Source organism: Anastrepha obliqua, chromosome 3 (assembly GCF_027943255.1).
Source record: "Anastrepha obliqua isolate idAnaObli1 chromosome 3, idAnaObli1_1.0, whole genome shotgun sequence".
Classification (NCBI taxonomy): domain Eukaryota; kingdom Metazoa; phylum Arthropoda; class Insecta; order Diptera; family Tephritidae; genus Anastrepha; species Anastrepha obliqua.
Genome location: NC_072894.1, coordinates 2,654,349 through 2,672,278, shown reverse-complemented (window position 1 = coordinate 2,672,278; position 17,930 = coordinate 2,654,349). Strand labels below are relative to the sequence as shown.

At 39.8% G+C, this 17,930-nt stretch overlaps 1 protein-coding gene across 2 annotated transcripts in view; it reads right to left on the bottom strand.

The window, feature by feature from the left end:
• The window catches only part of LOC129240786 (uncharacterized), a 49,666-nt gene that overhangs the window by 7,856 nt on the left and 23,880 nt on the right, over positions 1–17,930 (bottom strand). For both annotated transcript variants that reach the window (XM_054876775.1, XM_054876777.1), the window contains exons 2-4: positions 10,413–11,896; positions 8,747–10,323; positions 3–1,980 (exon numbers count right to left, since the gene is read on the bottom strand). In XM_054876775.1, the coding sequence (XP_054732750.1) occupies positions 3–1,980; positions 8,747–10,323; positions 10,413–11,896 (5,039 nt within the window). The remainder of the gene's footprint in view (positions 1–2; positions 1,981–8,746; positions 10,324–10,412; positions 11,897–17,930) is intronic.

Sequence of the window (17,930 nt, the reverse complement as noted above, 5' to 3'; positions counted from 1 at the left end):
ACATCTTCGGTTGGTTGTAAACGACTATTTGATACCGAACGACCACCAAAACCATTCATATACGAATCCTTATCCATTGAATTGTCACTTGTGTCCCGTTTTCGGCGCCGTGGTGCTTGTGGTATCGGCGCTCCATCGTTGACACCCTCAATGTCCCCTGGGAAAACTTGTTTACCGACGATGTTTAAGTCATTCATTTCCTCTTCATCGTTGTTTTTGTAACTGTTACGTGGTGGGCGCAAATATTCCTCGTCATCATCAAAATACGACTCGTGACGTATGTTTTCTGCGACCGGAAAATCTTGGCTATCCATTGAATATTTGCTGCGGCTGCGCCCTTTTCGCAATGGACGTTTTGGAGCAGTAAAGAAGTCACTGCCATTTTGCGACAAAGAAAGGTCATCGCCGTATTCGCTGCGCTGGGATTCGATATCTTGTGATATATCTTGTGGTCGGGAGCTTTTATGTAATCGCTTTGGTTTCGGTGGTGGAATATCGTAATCCCTATACTCCATTTGTTCATTGGTTTGTCCTACATGCTCCAAGGCATTTATTGGTCTATCGTACCCTTCACGTATGGCATTACTTATGTACTGCCGTAATTCGATGTTATCTTCGGAGATTCCTCGCTTACGTAAGAAAAATTCATCGTCGTCGATTTCTTCCATTACCACTTTTTTGCCTGAGCTGGCAGTTGACTGGGTTTCCTGTGGCAATCCATCGTCGGAGGGGTATTTCAAATAACTCGCTTCTGCCTCTAGCTCAGCTTTGCGCAACAATTTGTTCTTTTCAATTTCTTTTTCTGTCCATCCCTCTACCTCTTTACTATCTTCTGATCGAAGATCAGAGTCTTGATGAACTATGGGGCGTCTCCTGAATTCTCCAGCACGCATTTTGGAAATTTCGTGTATAGCTCGGTTTTCCTCATCAAACTCAGCAAATTGTTTTGTATCAGCAACGCCGCCCATTATTCCTAATTCTTGTGGTTCGCTTTCAGTCTCTTCTAAATCATCCTTCATTCGCCGCTCCAGTGACGATTCTCGGTCAAAGCTCTCTTGTTCGCTTCCGTAGCGACGGTAACGGGAGCCTTCGCTATCATTATAGCTTACGTCTGAGAACTTATCGGCCCAACGTGAGCGCACAGGTCCCGGACCTCGATCTCCCTGTGGGGAGCTAGATGATTCAAGAGATGGTTGTGTTTCAGTGCTCGGAATCACACTCACACCTTCAGTGGGAGTTTCAGGTCCAACTGATGCTTGCGACTCTACAGGCTTCTTCTTGCGGAATGCTCTTGGATAGGTGCCGAAATTGAATTCGAACATTTTCTTCTGTGGTTGCGTAGCAGGTGTGGTATCTGTCTCCAATTCTTCGTCCTGACCCTCATTTTCCTTAAAAGATTTACTCCTTCTAAGTTTAAGTGTAGAGAATTTGTCGGGTAGTTTAAATTTCGACATATCTGGTTTGTTGAATTTCGTGAATTCTGGACGTTTGAAGTCTTTAAGTTTCGACATGTCAGGACGTTTAATTTCTGGCATTTTAATTTTCGAGAACTCGGGTGCCTTAAATCGCTTGCGCTCTTTAGCTTTTGGACTCGATGATGCCGGTTTCTTGGCAGGCGTACGCAACTTTGTTTTGATTTTGCCGGCCTGACTCTTTATACCAGCCTGCATTTTGCGAGTGCGATCCTGTGCGCTGGCCATAAAGCCTTTTTTGCGATTTTCTGACTTTAACGGCAGCTCTTCCAAGGCACTTGAATCGACCTGACTAGTGTGTATGTCATAATCAGTACGTGACTCCGTACGAGGAGTTGTGGCTTCTGAACTTAAATAACGTTCCTCCAAATCTTGCTGAAGATCTTCTGCCTCTTTGATTTCTTCGTGCAACTTCTCAATATTCCGGGAAAGATTTGATATTTCAGACTGCTGCGTTGAGGTGATTTCTTCACTCGGAGGGGATGCGATCGGTTCGTATTCATGATCACTAAAAAATAAAACAACCATAAATAAAACAACCATTTTCGAAATAAAAGAAATTGTGTAAACTTTTAAAAAGTTGGTGCAGTTAGTATTGTAGAGAGCTAGCAAATGAATGACCGTACATGAGGTAATCAAATATATTATATGTATGAAGATGTACATACAAATATAAGGGGAATATGTTTTAGTTTTCGTGAATAGTGTCGCTGTTTGTTTTGTTTCAGTATATATGTAAGAATAGAAAACTTTCACTCAAAGAGTTGTCAGAGGGACGACATTGGATTTTATTCTTACCGAGAAAAGTACGTCCTTTCGAGAAATTCTCTTTTATCTTTTTGTTGATGAGACTGGCTAGAGCTTTCGAAACTTGACAAACGCGACTTGCGTTCATCGAAATTGAAACTAACCGTTTTTGTCATTCGCGTACTATACAAATCTTCATGCGAGCCGTGCAATTTTCGTGCTCGGTCTTGCGACTGTGTTCGTCCATCCATAAAGGATGATTTACGTACCAATTTTGACTTGCCCATCCGCCCATCGGCAGATGGGGGGCGTGGCAGGCTGTGTTGTGAAGTTCCAAGTGGTGGTAATTGATGACCCAAATCTCCACTGCTACCACTGCCGATATTTATGGGTACGGAAATTAGTGTACCTTTGGGAATGTGGAAGTGAATACCACTTCCGCTACCTATAGATGGTTCCTTACTAGCTCTATTAAGCTCGGACTCGCTGCGTCGCGAATGTGAATCAATTTCGCTTGAATAAAATGTTCTGTTTCCGGCCATAAACTGATCCCTGCGTATTGAAGGTATTACAATGGGTGCAAACGTATCTGCTATATTTGAGGAAGTTTGCTCTGAAGTCAAAAAGTCTTCACGGCTGCTGTATGCCGTAATGGGTGGTGTAGGTTGAACGGAACTCGGTGGTGGTTTAGATGGTCGAGCGTTGTATTGGTCCATTTCGTCAACTTTGAGGGAGAAGGTCTCCGTCACTTTCACTGACATTGGTTCTTTTTCTGAAGGTTTTGTAACGACAGCTGAGTTACCAGCGACTATGGACATTGGCGTACGTTTGGATTTTGAAAATATGCTCACCAGCTTGACTGGCACTGGTGAAGGTGAAGGTGACTTCTCGCGCTTCGGTGAAGTCGGTGACGGTGATTTTCCACGCACAGGCGATGGGGACTGTTGGCGCCTTAGTGTAGAAGTCGGTTCACCTAATGCTGTTAAATTTTCCCCGCTTTTATTGGACGTAAACATAGATTTAAAGCGCGATGTGTACGAGGTTTTCATTTCTGGTGGTATATCTTGCAGCGGCATTTCATTATTTATATCGCTGAAATACATTTCAATGGTTTGTGCTTCCATGCGCTGAGAATTAGTGGCAGGCTTTTTACTACGATCCGGCGATATATTTCGTTCTGGAGAGCGTTGTCTTTTCAATGCTTGTTGCTTACTAACTGCGCCAAGGGATAAGGTAGCTGAAGAATCTGTACCGGGCAATTGCAATGTGTCCATTATATGAGGCGATTGGGGTCGATTTGGCGAAGGTGACTTCGAACGCAACCTGGCCTCGACTGCCTTTTGTGTCTCGCTTCGCACGAGCTGATCGATATCTACAGTCGGTATTTTGCTGATTATTTGTATGTTCGTTTCCTCAACAGGATGCAATGACGGAGGGTGTACTCTATCTCCCCCAAGTGAAGGAGGTTGTGTTGTCTGCAATCGAATATTGTCATAAATATCTTCAATATTTCTGTTTGCTGCTATATTTTCCAACTCGGCAACTTCTTGTTGCAATGGATCTTTGGAGGTGGTAATTGGCACATTTACAATAGGTTTCGGTGAATTGGCTCTTCCAAAAGGTCTCCATGGTACTGTGGGTTTAGTTGCCGGCTGCGGAGATATCTCCCGTACATTGTTATCCGGATAGGAAGAAAAGCGTGATACGTCGATCGGCCGGTTCTGAGGCATCACATCGCCCAGAGGAGTGTAATGCATATTTTCCTTATTTTCGTCTGGACGCATATAGTCTGTGGATACGGGTGGCTTAGCAATACGATAATCCGTAGTGGACGGAGAGGGCGACCTTTGTCTTGATGCCGTTGCACGTTCAAAGTCAGGCCGCATATCCACAGCATTAATGGTTGGCGTGGGCGCTATTAGATTCAGTGTGGGCGCTGCCAACTGCTGACCCAGTTGCTGAGGCTGTGGCGAGGAAACAAGCGGACTCACTGGTGAAATATCAGTAGTAGGCATAAACGCAGATGCTCTTCGATGTGAGACAAAGTGTGATAAATCGACGTTGGAAGTGCGACGACTGGTGCTAGTGGAGCGCATCTCAAATCTCTCCGACCGCGTTGTTGGTATATTAATATCAGCCACGAATAGGTCGGATTTGGATGGAGATCGGGAGATGCGACGCAATGAAGTAACGCTACGCGTTGACCAAGTGTCTGGGTCACGCATGCCACTATTGGACATTCGACTCAATGACATCTGACGGCCACGTTGACCTGCCATAAATGTGCCTGGGCCACCCATTTCATTTTCTTTCGCATCAGAGATGCTACGAACCACCAATCCACGTGAGCGGGCCACCTCTTCTAATTCGGGATATTTATCTACGAAAGAAACGTCTACTTGTGCAGTACTATGATCAAGTGCGCGTTGTGCACCCACACTTCGCATTGACAGGCGATCAATGTCCATGTGCAAGTGCCCTCCGATATTGTAACTTCGCGTAGACAACTGATCCAATTGTGCTGTAGTGTCCAAATTAACGGGCTGAAAGTGGTTTGGGGAATGCAGATGTTCATGTTCACTACCTAGATCACTATGGAAACCCATGGTCGAAGTGGGACGTGAGTCACCAACGGGATTTACCCGTTCGGGGAGTAGCGAGTCGCATTGAAAGTATTGACAAGCGCAACGAACGTCAAGTGTGGCTCCACTACTGCTTTCGTTTCGCGATACGAAATGCTTCTTTTCCCGCGGCAAAGCGCCAACTGAGGCCGATCGTCGGGGGTTCATTTTCATAAAAGCTTTGTTATGAATAGATTAAATCGGGGAATACCGCTCTGACAGCCAGGTCGGGGTAAGGTAATTGTAGACCAATTTACTTTGTAATTGTGGCTACTGCCGACAATCAGTCAAGGATCGACGCAGATTTTCGTTCGTATATGTTCAGTTTGTTTTTGTTTTTGTTTTTTGGCTTTCGCTATTTTTAAACACACATACGCCCGCGGGCAGGCATAACAAATTTTTGTTCAAAATTGTGATTTTTTGTATATTATAAAAATAAATAAATTTTCTTGTTCGTTTTGTTTGTTTCTTAGCTCGGTGGTCTGACTATGTGACATTTAAAACAAATTATTTTTTTTTTCAATTCACCAGCGATTAACGGTTATAACGGTTACTGCAAGAGCAGTTAAGTTGGAACAATTACGTATGCATGTATGCTGGCGAATGAAGACACGGTAATAAAAAATAAGGCTGCACGAACTATCACTAAAAAGTATTAGACACTTGCAGCCAACAATTTGCTTCTTCGTAGGTGGCACATCGTATTTGCTAGTATTTTAAGGAGTTTTAAAATAGATTTATTTTTTGTCACAGCGCAACTGCCAGTTGCAGCGAGCGTCTAACGCTAAACGAATGTCCGCATCGTTGCGAATTTCAGCCAGGACTGAGAGCTTTTCATACGCTTGCCGAATAGCCAAGCTGACGAAGAAGTGAATTGGCGAAGACTGTGTCTTTGTCGTCTTTGCCTAAGGCAAAGAAAATGTAATTCATTTTATTTTAAAATTAGCTAAAAGAGAAGCATTTGAATTATTTCACTTCTCCGTTCAGCGCCAACGAGCGGCAAAACAAAACATAAAAAGAAGTAAAATAAAATTAAGTATATATCAATGGTTTAAATATAAATACAACATGTTAATAATTGTGTTTAGCATTCGCTGAAATATTTGCTATTTAGACTAGGTTGTGGTGCCAGAAACAGCCATTGTACGAGTACTCCAAGCTGTCGAGAGACACACTTGCCAGCAGGCTCCTAAATATATTGATTCGACCGTTTTTTTGTGCTGGTCTTTGTAATCACTTTCCGAATCGCAATGAAATTTGTGTTTGTGATGTAATCAATTTCTAAAAAACATACTTAAATTATTGCAGACACTGGAGACAAAGATTTGTTTATCGTTTTTTTGGCAAGCTAAACATTTAAGGTTCATTTATTTATTTGTGCGCGACGGCTGGGGGCATTGCTAGCGTGAGCCTTGCAGCCGAGGTGCATAATTGAGTGCACAGGCTGATGAAAATTTTGTGATCGCAAGCAATAACCGCCTAAGCCGACTAAGAAAGAATTTTGTTATCTCTGCTAGCGTAATTTTACATTTACCTGGTTGTTAATTAGAATTATTTTGGCTTTACTTATTGCTTTTTGTATAGTTAATACCTATAATAATACCAACTGGTTGAACCTTATACGTGTGGCTTTAGACCTGGAAAATCCACAATTGACCAGATATTCACAACACGCCAGGTCTTGCAAGAGACCCATGAAAAGAGGATCGACCATCATCGACTGTACGAAAAGGGTTGCTTATACGCCGCAATGTCTGAATTTGGCATTTCCTCAAAACTAATACGGCTACGAAAAATTACGTTGCTCAATCTCAGCAGCGCTATCAAAATTTAGAAAGCCTCTTTGAGCCGTTTGATACCAAACAAAGTTTCAGACAGGGTGACCCGCTGTCGTGTGACTTCTTTAACCTGCTGTTGGAAAAGATCGAGCCGTAGAACTTAATCGCCCAGGCACAATTTTTTATAAGAGCGTATAATTGCTGGCGTATGCCGATGATATTAACATCATTGACCTTAACAATCGCGCTGTTAGTTCTGCCTTCTCAAAACTGGATAGGGTGGCTAAGCGAATGGTTCCGGTGGTGAACGAGGACAAAACGAAGTACCTCCTATCATCAAACAAATAGTCAGCGTACTGCGCATCGGCACCCACGTCACTATTGACAGTTACGATTTCGAGGTTGTAAGAAACTTCGTTTATCTAGGAGAATCTCTCTTGCCAACAAGTGCTACTTTGGACTAAGTAGGCAATTGAGTAGTAAAGTCCTCTCTCGATGAACAAAAGTAACACTTTATAAGGCTATTATCATGCCCGTCCTATCGTACGGCGCAGAAGCTTTCGCGATGACAACATCCGATGAGGCCTCACTTCGAGTGTTTGAGAGAAAAATTTCGACGCAGAAGATTTTTGGGACCTTTGCCTGTTAGCGACGACAAGTATCGTAGGCGATGGAATGAGTTGGATGAGCTTTACCACGACGTAAGCATAAGTCCGAATGGAAACAAACGCTCGCGCTCTGAAAGTATTCGACGCAGTACTAGCTGGTGGTAGTAGAAAAAGAGGAAGACCTCCACTGCGTTGGAAAGGTCAGGTGGAAAAAGGCTTGACTTCAGTTGGTGTTTCCAACACGATAAAAAAACAACAGGTGCGCTTTGTTAAACTTGCCCAAAATCGCGTAAGCGGTTATCGCGTCAATAATTTTCCGATTAGGCGGTTATTAGCTGTGAAGAAGTGGAAGTAGGTAGACACAGCGATAGATTTGAGGATTGCACTTCGAAATAACGACCTTTTGTGCCTAGTGAAAGTAAGTGCTGTCAGAGCATTTCATCATCAGCCAGTGTGTAATAAATTTTTCTGAATTACTACGCCTACTTATGGACGGGACGGGTTCGAATGACATTCATAAAAGTAGCTCCGCTCGCCGGTCTTTCCGATGATAAGCGGATTGGATTCAAAAGCTTACTGGCGACATATTTAATCTTCTTATCTCGTTCAGATTGGCGGCCGCCGTAGCAGCGAAATGAAGAAAAAGTTTTTTCTAACAGTGGTCGCCCCTCTGCAGATAATGGCGAGCCTCGGAGTGTATTTCTGCAATGAAAAAGCTCCTCATAAAAATATTTGCCGTTCGGAGTCGGCTTGAAACTGTAGGTCCCTCCATGTGTGGAACAACATCAAGACGCACGCCACAAATAGGAGGAGGAGCTCGGCCTAACACTCAAAAATGGTGCAAGGGTCAATTATATATAAATATATATATATATATATATCTGGTTCAGACTTGGAGAAAGTTTTGCCACCCCCGACAATTTTACGATAGGTTGATAAGCATAGTTTTTTATTCTTTAAAATAAGACACTAGAACAGTACATTTCAGATATTCGTTGATCAATAAATTTTGCAATGCTAATAATCGTCAGACACCGTGGAGCCCACATATGTATTGTATGTTTTGAACTCTTGTTAGCCTTTGATAGATTTAATTTTTGCTGAGATGGACGCAATCGTAATAAAGCTTTGGTGTACACGGATGCCAAAAAGGACCTACACAAATCGTTTCGTGGCTTCACGTCTCGATAGTTAAAATATAATGACGACTCACCTTTGGTGTATTCTGGCTGGAGTGGTATATGTGCGATGTCAATTTGTGTTTTTGGTGATTTTCGTATGAGTGCATATGTACATAGTAATGTATGGGTGTTGGTTATGACTATGTGGACAGACAATTGTGCAATTTTCTCGTTTGATTGCCTGGAGTTGCGTGGAGTTAGTAACAGTTTCAAAATGAAATGTATTAGCAAATTATGTTTTCTGAAAGCAATGTACATATTTATAAACACATACATACATACATTAGCATTGATAGCGGCAAGTTTGGCACACATTTAATATTAGTGTGGTGGACTTACCTCATATTCGTCCACTTTTTTCGCAGAGCAGCCTCTTGTGTGGCTTCTTGGACTTCCATTGGCAATTCGATATCTTCGCGATGCGGTTCCGCTTCATCTTCGACATGCGAAAATGTTACTTTTTTGTCGGACGGCGCTGGTGATGCCTCCTTCTTGATGGCTGGCTTCAGATCTATTGGTTCGTTGTCCTCGACGATGCGTAGATTATCCTCGACAATACTTGTCGCGTCACTTTCCTCCGTTACTGGAGATAGTTGCGCTCGATTGCGATCTTCGTCAGATGAGGCGGAGTCGATTGACGATAGCGGTGCAAGTAAGTTCATCGTTGGCTTATCCGTTGCTGACGTTCCAGCAGCGCTGGCAGCTGCAATTTGCTCCTCCTCGCTGCTACCCATTCGATCAAGCGGCAGAGATTTTACCCCCTCTTCAATATGTTTCAAGGTAGAGCTGTTCTGTTTGGCCAAGGATTCCTTGAGTGCCTCAACAGCACCTGGCTCCAGAATGCCACCGTCCGTAACCGTAGGCTGAGTCAAAGATTCTGGCTGAATTTCCGATTCTATTTCTTCATATACATGTTCCCGTCGGAGACGTGGTGCTTTCTTTGGTGATGGCACGGTATTGGCAATTACATTTGAAATAGTTGTATCCTCACTTGGTTCTGTCGGTGTCTCAGCCTCGTTTACTATTGCTGCATCTATTGTTGTAGGTGTGTCTTTGTTATTCTCCGGCAGGTCGGGTATTTCTATGATCTCATCGGGAACAACAATGTCAACCGCTTCTGAATGATTTGTCTCCAAATGTACTTTGCTATCTTTCAGAGAATTCTCGTCTTCTTGTCTATTGTCATCTCTTCGCTTTCGACTTGGTGACTCATCCAATTCCATTATTTCTAGAACGTCGTCAGAATCTTGTTTTTCTATGAAGTGAGGTATTTCACCGCGTTCTGCCTTTGGGGATTTTTTTAGTTTGAGGATTTTTGTTTCTTCTCCGAGTACAATCTTCTCGTCCTTGCCCAAATGAATGCGACGTATATTCAGACGCTTCTTCTGCCGGTCCGCCATGCTTTTTAATTTCTTCATAATGGGATAGCAATGCTTCTGTTCTGTGTTTTTGCCGTTTATAAGTATCTGTGGATTTGGCGATGCTAAATTTTCCTGGCTATGTCGTCGACTACTGCTGGTCGATGCGCAAGGCAGTGATTGTGCGTCTTCGTTAGTACGTCCGCCTTTCCGACGCCTGAGGTAACCACGAATTTTCTCCAACCGTGTAGATTTTCTTGGTTTTCCAGTTGCCAGTACCGAGTCCGAGACACATGAAATGCTTTCGCTGCGTAAGCTGTGCGTTTCTTCGTCTTCTGGTGCAGATTGTAGATAGTCTTCTTCACCTTCCGAAAGTTCTTGTATATAACGTTCGGGTTGCTTTACAACAACTTGTTCGTCAATACGGACCTTCTTCAAAGATTTAGGTGATTCCGAAACAAAGCGAAATTCTTGTGATTTGCGCAAAAGCAAAACAATTTCCGGTTCCTCATCTGGTCCAAGTGGTCGTTTGTATAAATGGGTCCAAGGATAACCGCCCTAATCAAAGTTATATATTAAAATATGTAAATATAAGTGCATATTATTAATTAACTGAATATTTACATTTTATGACTGTTCTTGCTTACCCTTTCCTTTGCGCGCCGCAGATCCTCCCACTTATACGTCTGCAATGGAACTGGTGGGCGATCACTGGGACTTTGTATCAGATACTTCTTCAGTGACTGATAGTATTCACGTTTGCAATCATCGACAAGTTTTTGCGCCTCCGCGTTACTATTAATATGAGGTAAAGATTCCAGAAACAGCTGACGCTCATGCTCGTCCGATGGGGTTTTTGGTGAAGGCACGTTCACAATTTTAAGCTCGTTGTGTCTCGTTTGATCGGCATCAGCTTTTAAGGCTTCACCGTTACTTGGTTTCGATGACTTTAGTATGCTTGTAACTTCCGACAATTGTGCGTCGACCTTTTGTGATAGTGTATTACTTATTTCATCTAGTAATGATGCAGTTTGTTCAGTCTTTTCTTCTTTTTGATCTTGTTCTGAGACTACCTTGTTGCTAAGTATTTGTGCGGTTTCGGCTTCTATCTCAGTGGCTTTCTCTGTCTCAGCCTCAGGCTCAGCCTTCAGTTCGTTTTTTGCTTCTTCACACCTCTTCAGTGCTTCTAACACTTCACGTTCAATTTCGTTTACTAACCTCTCTGCGGTCTCTTTAATTGCGTCACTTGGCACCCACTGTTCTTTAAAGACGGCTGCTTCCTGCTCTACCCCCGTGACTGTTTCCGTTTCTGTTTCCGTTTCCGTTCCTTTTTCCACTCTGTCCCAAGCTTTCACTTCAATATCTGGCTCAACTTTTATGCTGTCAGCGTCTTCAATGCCAGATTCAATACGCTGTGATTGACTCGTCTGCACTACTATTTCAATAGGTTTCTTCGATATTGCCCCGGCTGGTTCCACTTCAATAACTGTTCGTACATTCGAATGCGTCTCCACTTTCGACGTACCCACTGTCAGTTCATTTTGCTGAGGTTGTAATTCGTTAATACCAACACTATCGTCGGGTGTTTGATACTCGTTGTACGTCTCTATCAAATGAGATTCAAAATCAAGTACATGACCCTGATCGGCACTGCCGCTATTACTAGACTGTCTGTCAACGGCAGGCGGTGAAATCGTCTCTTTCGTCGCCTCTGTGCCACTCGCAGGCACTGTGGACGTCGAGGGCTGTGCAACGGCTGTCACTGTCTCTTTTGCTTCTGCTTCTGCTTCTGTTGTTATTGCCGATTTCAGCGTTCCTGACGTTACAGTCGAAATGGGTATTTGATTCGTTTCACTCTCGTTGCTAAAACTATTTTCGGTGTTAGTTGGACTATGACTGTTGACTAGATCATCGTTTGTATCCGCTGATTCTAAAGTCTCCACTTCACGTATAGACTTGTCTGCGGTTGATGTGCCCTCAGCTTCTGCTGATGAACCGGCTGTTGCACTAGATTCTGATTCCGCCTCTGCCGATGCTACCTCTGTTGCTTGCGGTTGTAAATGTTTATTGTTGAGCACTTGAAGTATAGTTTGCTGCTCAGTTGGACTAGTTCCAGCACCGGGTAATGACACTAGAAGTAAGAGAATAATGAGAAATCAATAGACTACACCGCAGTGATCAGGTCTAATTTTAGTTGAACAGAACTAGAACTCTTCCATATACATTTCACCACAACAATTCAATTTATGCGTGAAATGAGAAACAAGTGTGCAATACACAAAATTCATGAGACGTCAGCACAACTATTTTACGAGCGCTCCGACATGAATGTAGAAAATAGGGCGTGTTGCATAAGAATGGATGGCTTTGAATGACGAAGAAGTTAAATTGTTCTCTGGAAATGAGTATTGTGAGTAAGTTTAGGAGGACTCCACGGGTATTTTTGCTGACCTAATTGAATAACTGCCTTCCAAATGTGAGCGTAAATTTATGTTGGCTTTGTGTATATCCTTTGCGGTCTGGTATACGGCACTATTTCGCTGATTTCGCTCAAATACATTGCACTGCACACCAGCACACCCATCTGTATGTGCACAGACTAGTGCTAAGATGTAATTACGAAATACCCAAGTTTTTTTGTATATATAAAAATATTACCCGAACAGATTCGGAGCGAAACTAAAAGTCAGAAATTTTTAAAATTTCTTGTTCTCATCGCAGTTTAGATTCGTAAAATTGAAATTCATCTACTTATATGATTCAAGAGCTGGTAATATTTTTAGCATAATTGCAAATATGTAATACCTTTTCACTTTCGTTCTAAAAATCTAGGCTTTGAGTTCGTTTCGTTTTATGTTTTTGAATGATGAGAAAACTACAATGCTTCATCTACTAATTTCGAAATGAAGCAGCGCTCTACTCATTTTCCGTAAACGTTCGCCCCGATCGCGTTTATGACCTTAAGCACACTGATGGGCATTTAGACGAAATTCGCAGGAAATCGCTGTTCGATCGGCTAATGTAGCTTTTGCTTCTGCTGTTGCTGCTGTCCGCTAGTGGTTCTTTTCCGCGACTAGGCAAACAAGTTGAATTTTTTTAATTTTTCTATTGTGTTTTATGTTGGCTTTTCTCTATTCATTTGACTTTTCTATGTATTTTTGTTTCGAATTTTCTCTGTGTGTTTGAATGTAATATTAATTTCTGCTCGATGATTTCGTCTGTTTGAATGTTAAAGAACTTGAGTTGTTAGTTGTTGTCTATTTGCGTATGCGGTTGCATGTTTGACTTGGTATGTGTGTGCATGTATGAACTTCTTCTCCATTGAATGCTTCATGGGTTGCTCTGTAAAACATACATACGCACACATGCACATACAAACATACTCGTATATCTGCCTTGGCTCTCTCAATTGCCATTTTCATGCAACCCGAATGCGAATTGGTCATATTTATACTCATTAATATGTAGAAGTTAATTTGGACATGGTCTGTTTGTGCTCAATATTGGTTGAGTAAATATGCACGTATTGTGTTTGTAGTACAAACGAAACGAAAACATACCGACACACATGCTTACGCCTATGGATAAACCAATGTTTAGCTCCGCGATCTTAAATTAGATCAAACGTTTGGAAAGTGTGTGTGTATGTTTTTGTTCTTTTTCCCATTCCCACTTGTGTGGTTAAGCCAAATATTTACAATGCAGAATAAATAAAAACAACACGGTAAGGAGCTAATGTTTTGCTAACTACCGAACTCTCGTATCGGAAAGATATGTCAATTAAATTAAATAACAGCCACAGAAAGCGAAAGTAGTGGTGAAAAAATTAAGGACCGATTCCGAACGGTTTCGGTTTCGCCAAAAAGAAAGCCCAACTTTCGACGAATATTCTTTTATTTTTATTCCTTCAGAAAATATTCCAAAAATGTCTTGGGTTTTGCATAATAACGATATGAATTGCAGTTGCGGCTGCACGAATATATAAAAGCCACGATTAGGACGTGAATGATTATATGTATAGGGTGGGCCATGTACAATTTGCTTTTTGAATAGGCTATAAAAAAAAACTAATCAATATTTTTTCAAACTTTTTTTTTTATTTTGAAGATTGAACATTGTCATTTATGAATGAAAAATAATATCGTTCAAATGACTGCCACGACTGGTTTTACAGTAGGCCATTCGATTAACTCAATTTTTAAGCACATTTTCGATTATTTGTGCTCCAATTTCATGAATGGCAACTTCGATTTCGAATGGCAACTCGATGGTTCGCATAGCATTTATCCTTAACGACTGCCCACAAAAAATAGTCCAACGGGCTTAAATCACAGCTCTGAGGCGGCCAATTGATATCGGAATTTCGGCTGATTATTCGGTTTTCAAAAACGGTAGCCAAAAGTTCGAGTGTAACTTTGGCAGTGTGACAAGTTGCACCGTCCTGTTGAAACCAAGTGTCGTCCATGTCATCCTCTTCAATTTTTGGAAACAACTCGTTGAGCATGTCACGGTAACGCTCGCCATTTACTGTAACCGCGGCTCGAAAAAAAATGGCCCGATGATGCCGCCAGACCAAAAACCGCACCAAACAGTGACTCGTTGATGCATTTGCTTCTCTACAGTAACGTGTGGATTTTCTGAGCCCCAAATCCGAAAATTTTGCTTATTGACTTTGGAAATAGGTTTTCAATATTTCCCAATTTTATTCAAGCGTATAGCGTCTTATTTCGTAAATGGCAAACCTTTAAGTAAATTATCGAGCCATTACCGCCAAAATAATGTATCCCACACCATAATCGATTTTTGTTTTGTTATCGAAATCGATAGTTCAGCATCATTTACATCATCTGTCGAAATTTCATGGCTGTAGATTAAACCGTTATGATTTTATAACAAAAACAATTTTAATGTAAATGCATATGGTGACTTGTTTACATTTTCTTTGAACGCTTGTGTGGGATACAATTAAATTCTCTTTTAAAATAAATGACAACACAAGGGGAAAAAATAAAAAAAAAACAATTTTTTGAAACTTTAATTAAAGATAAAGCTTTAGAACAATATGTCGAAGGTATGAGTTTGTTTTTTTGCAAAATATGTTTTTGTTTTCAATTATTGGATATTTTTACAGCTCTCCCTGGTACCGTATAGCGATTCAGATGAATCTTTCGTTGATTTAAATGGTTTGGAAAGTTTAAAAGAAGTCGAGAAGGAAACGTGTGTTGGGAAAAGGGGCTACAGAAAGCAAAAGAGAACACCTAAAAGGCTGTAAAAAGTTAAGAAAAAAATACGAGTGTTTTGCTCAACCCGTGCTTAAAGAAAAAATGTCCAAATTCGTGTCATGATAAAATTTCTGAAGATGAAAGAGTAAGAATAAATGAATATTTTTGGGGAATCGGCAACAAAATTAGACAGAAAGATTGGCTGTCTTCTTGTGTTAAACAAGTCGATATTAAAAGGCAATATGGAAAAAGTGACAGAAAAAAGTGCAGCTTTAATTATTTTATCAATATCAATAATAGCAGTTTTAAAGTTTGTCAACAATTTTTATTGTAAACGTTGAACACTTCACAAACGATTTTAATATCCGTAATAAAAAATAGAAGTTCGTATAAAACTTGCCTTGAAAATATAAAAAAGCCAACTGCACACAACAAATCTGAGGAAGCAAGCATATCGCTAGTAAAATCCTTTATAGAACAATTACCAGCGGTTCCTTCACATTATGGCAGGAATAAAAGTACAAAATTATATCTACCTCAAGAATTTCGAAACATGAAAACTGTATATCAGCATTATGTCAAACATTTGAAAGCTATTAATAAAGAAAATAGTCAGTTATCGTTAAGAGTATTCCGTAATATTTTTAGAAACAGTTTCAATTTAGGCTTTCATTTACCTAAAAAAGATAAATGTAAGAGTATCAAATTCATCTAAAGGACAAAGAGAAATGTAAGCAAATATTTTTGGAGGACCAAAAGCTATGCAAAGAGAATCCGGCTTATTTATGTACAAGTTTCGACTTGCAGAAGGTCTTAAATACTCCCTATGGAAAAAGTGTTACTTTGTTCTATTCTAGAAAATATTCATTCTACAATGCGATAGAAAATCTTTACCCGTAAAATTCCAACACGAGTATTTAAATTTCAAATGGGATGGATCTGTTAAAGATTTGCTACCTGAAACCGACCAGGAAGATAGTATTTAGCGTTCTTTATATATTTTTATCTATCGTTATTCAAGTTTACAAGATTTTAATATGAATAACATTACTTTGTTAACGGAAAACTTTAAATATATGAATTACATTACTTTTTTGTTTTATCGAATATACTAAGAAATGTATACATTTATTTTTTTTTTAAATCAAATGTAATTTAATTTTAAGGACTAAGTAAAAAAATTAAATAAAAAAAAAACGGGAAGTCACTTCCTTAAAATAAATTTTTGTGTAACCCACACACTTTTTTAATAATATGTTGCCAGAAGGAAAGCAAAAAAAATGTATCCCACAAAAACAACCCTTATGATGCAAATATCTATTTAAAATTATTAAAATTAAATGTATTGCACAAAAACATATTTACATTATAAATTTTAAAATAATGGCTTTATTCAAACGGATTTAATTTAAAAAAAACCTTCCCCTGTAAAATTTTGAGTTTGTGGGATACATTTTTTCGGCGGTTATGGCTCGTTATGAATACATTTGACATGTCATTTGTGTTACCATTATCAAAAAAATAGGTGGTTCAAAAAGCAAACGTTATATGGCCCACCCTGTACATATATTAAGTTGATTATGTTAAAGCTGCGATTAGTGGTGCCTTTGGTAACTTTGGCAATCAGCTCTTCTGATCAAACATATCAGCATCACTGTAAGCGCTTATAGGCCGTAACCATAAAAGTAGCCGTAGGTATCTATTGAATTTTGGGTTTTCCACGTAACCGTAATCAGCTGTGAAATACTCTCCATTTGTTTTGATATTTGCGATAAAAATTTAAATATTAGAAATGACCGACGAAAATTAATTGAAAAATTATACGTGTTTTTATGACAAAATGCAAATGTTGTCACTAATAAAACTTCAATATCAGCTGTTTATGTTTACGGGATGACTATTCACTGGCACGAATGGCACTAGTCCAAAAAGGGTTGCTACGAAGAGTTACGTTTGTGATACCCCACACAGTAATAATATTGAAAAAAAAATTATATTTCATTAATTCGGGCATTTATCTTATTGAGTATTGAATATTCTCCTAAGAAATTGGAACATCGTTGAATATTGTATCAATACCACATTTTCCGTTGGAAAAAATTGCTTTAAATATCTATCTGCTGCTCAGAAAAATATGGAATTTTTAAAAAGTCATTGTTTGTTTTTTATTTCGGCCTTCGAAAATGTTCGGTTCCACCCAAATTTAGGCGAAGCTTGCTTAACCAAATGAGAAGCTCGTATATAGATAAAATATTTCAAATTTTTTGCCGAATGTGAATGCAGAGGTAAATAACAACGTTTAACAGTGTATATTATTTGAGATGGTCGAAAGAGGGATGTTTGAGTTCGAATTACATACTGTGTTATGAAAAATTATTAGATTAAGGGAATTTCTATAAAGACGGAGCAAGAGAAATTGTCTCTCCGAAATTCCGATTGCAGTAGCCACTGTCAGACCTGGTTAGTTAAATTTTCACAGTCCCGTTGCTTGCTATACCAATTAATGTCAAGCGTAAAAAAGGTACTGAATCGAATTTAAAGTGTTAATTGTTGAAAACTTTATTTAAAACATTTCCTTATAACAATGCATCATTTTGCTTCGATCAAAACCCGGTATGAGGCAGTGGGGTTGAGTTATTTCTACAATTTTTGCAAAAATATTTAATATCATGAATATCAACCGAATTGGACCATAAATACGCTTCTTCTAAATATAGGGTGGGCTACATTATGCCAACAAAAGTTAAATACGAATCAGATTTTCTAATATAACTACATTTTTTTGTTTGTTTTTAAAGGTTATAATTGGATTCTTAGGAAGTTAAAGAATGCGTTAAAATTCTTCTTTTTTCTGTTCTTGTGATTGATCAATTCTTATGACGCAGCAAAATTATTGAGAATATTTTAATTAAAAATCAGTTTCCACATAATTAGGAGGTTGGT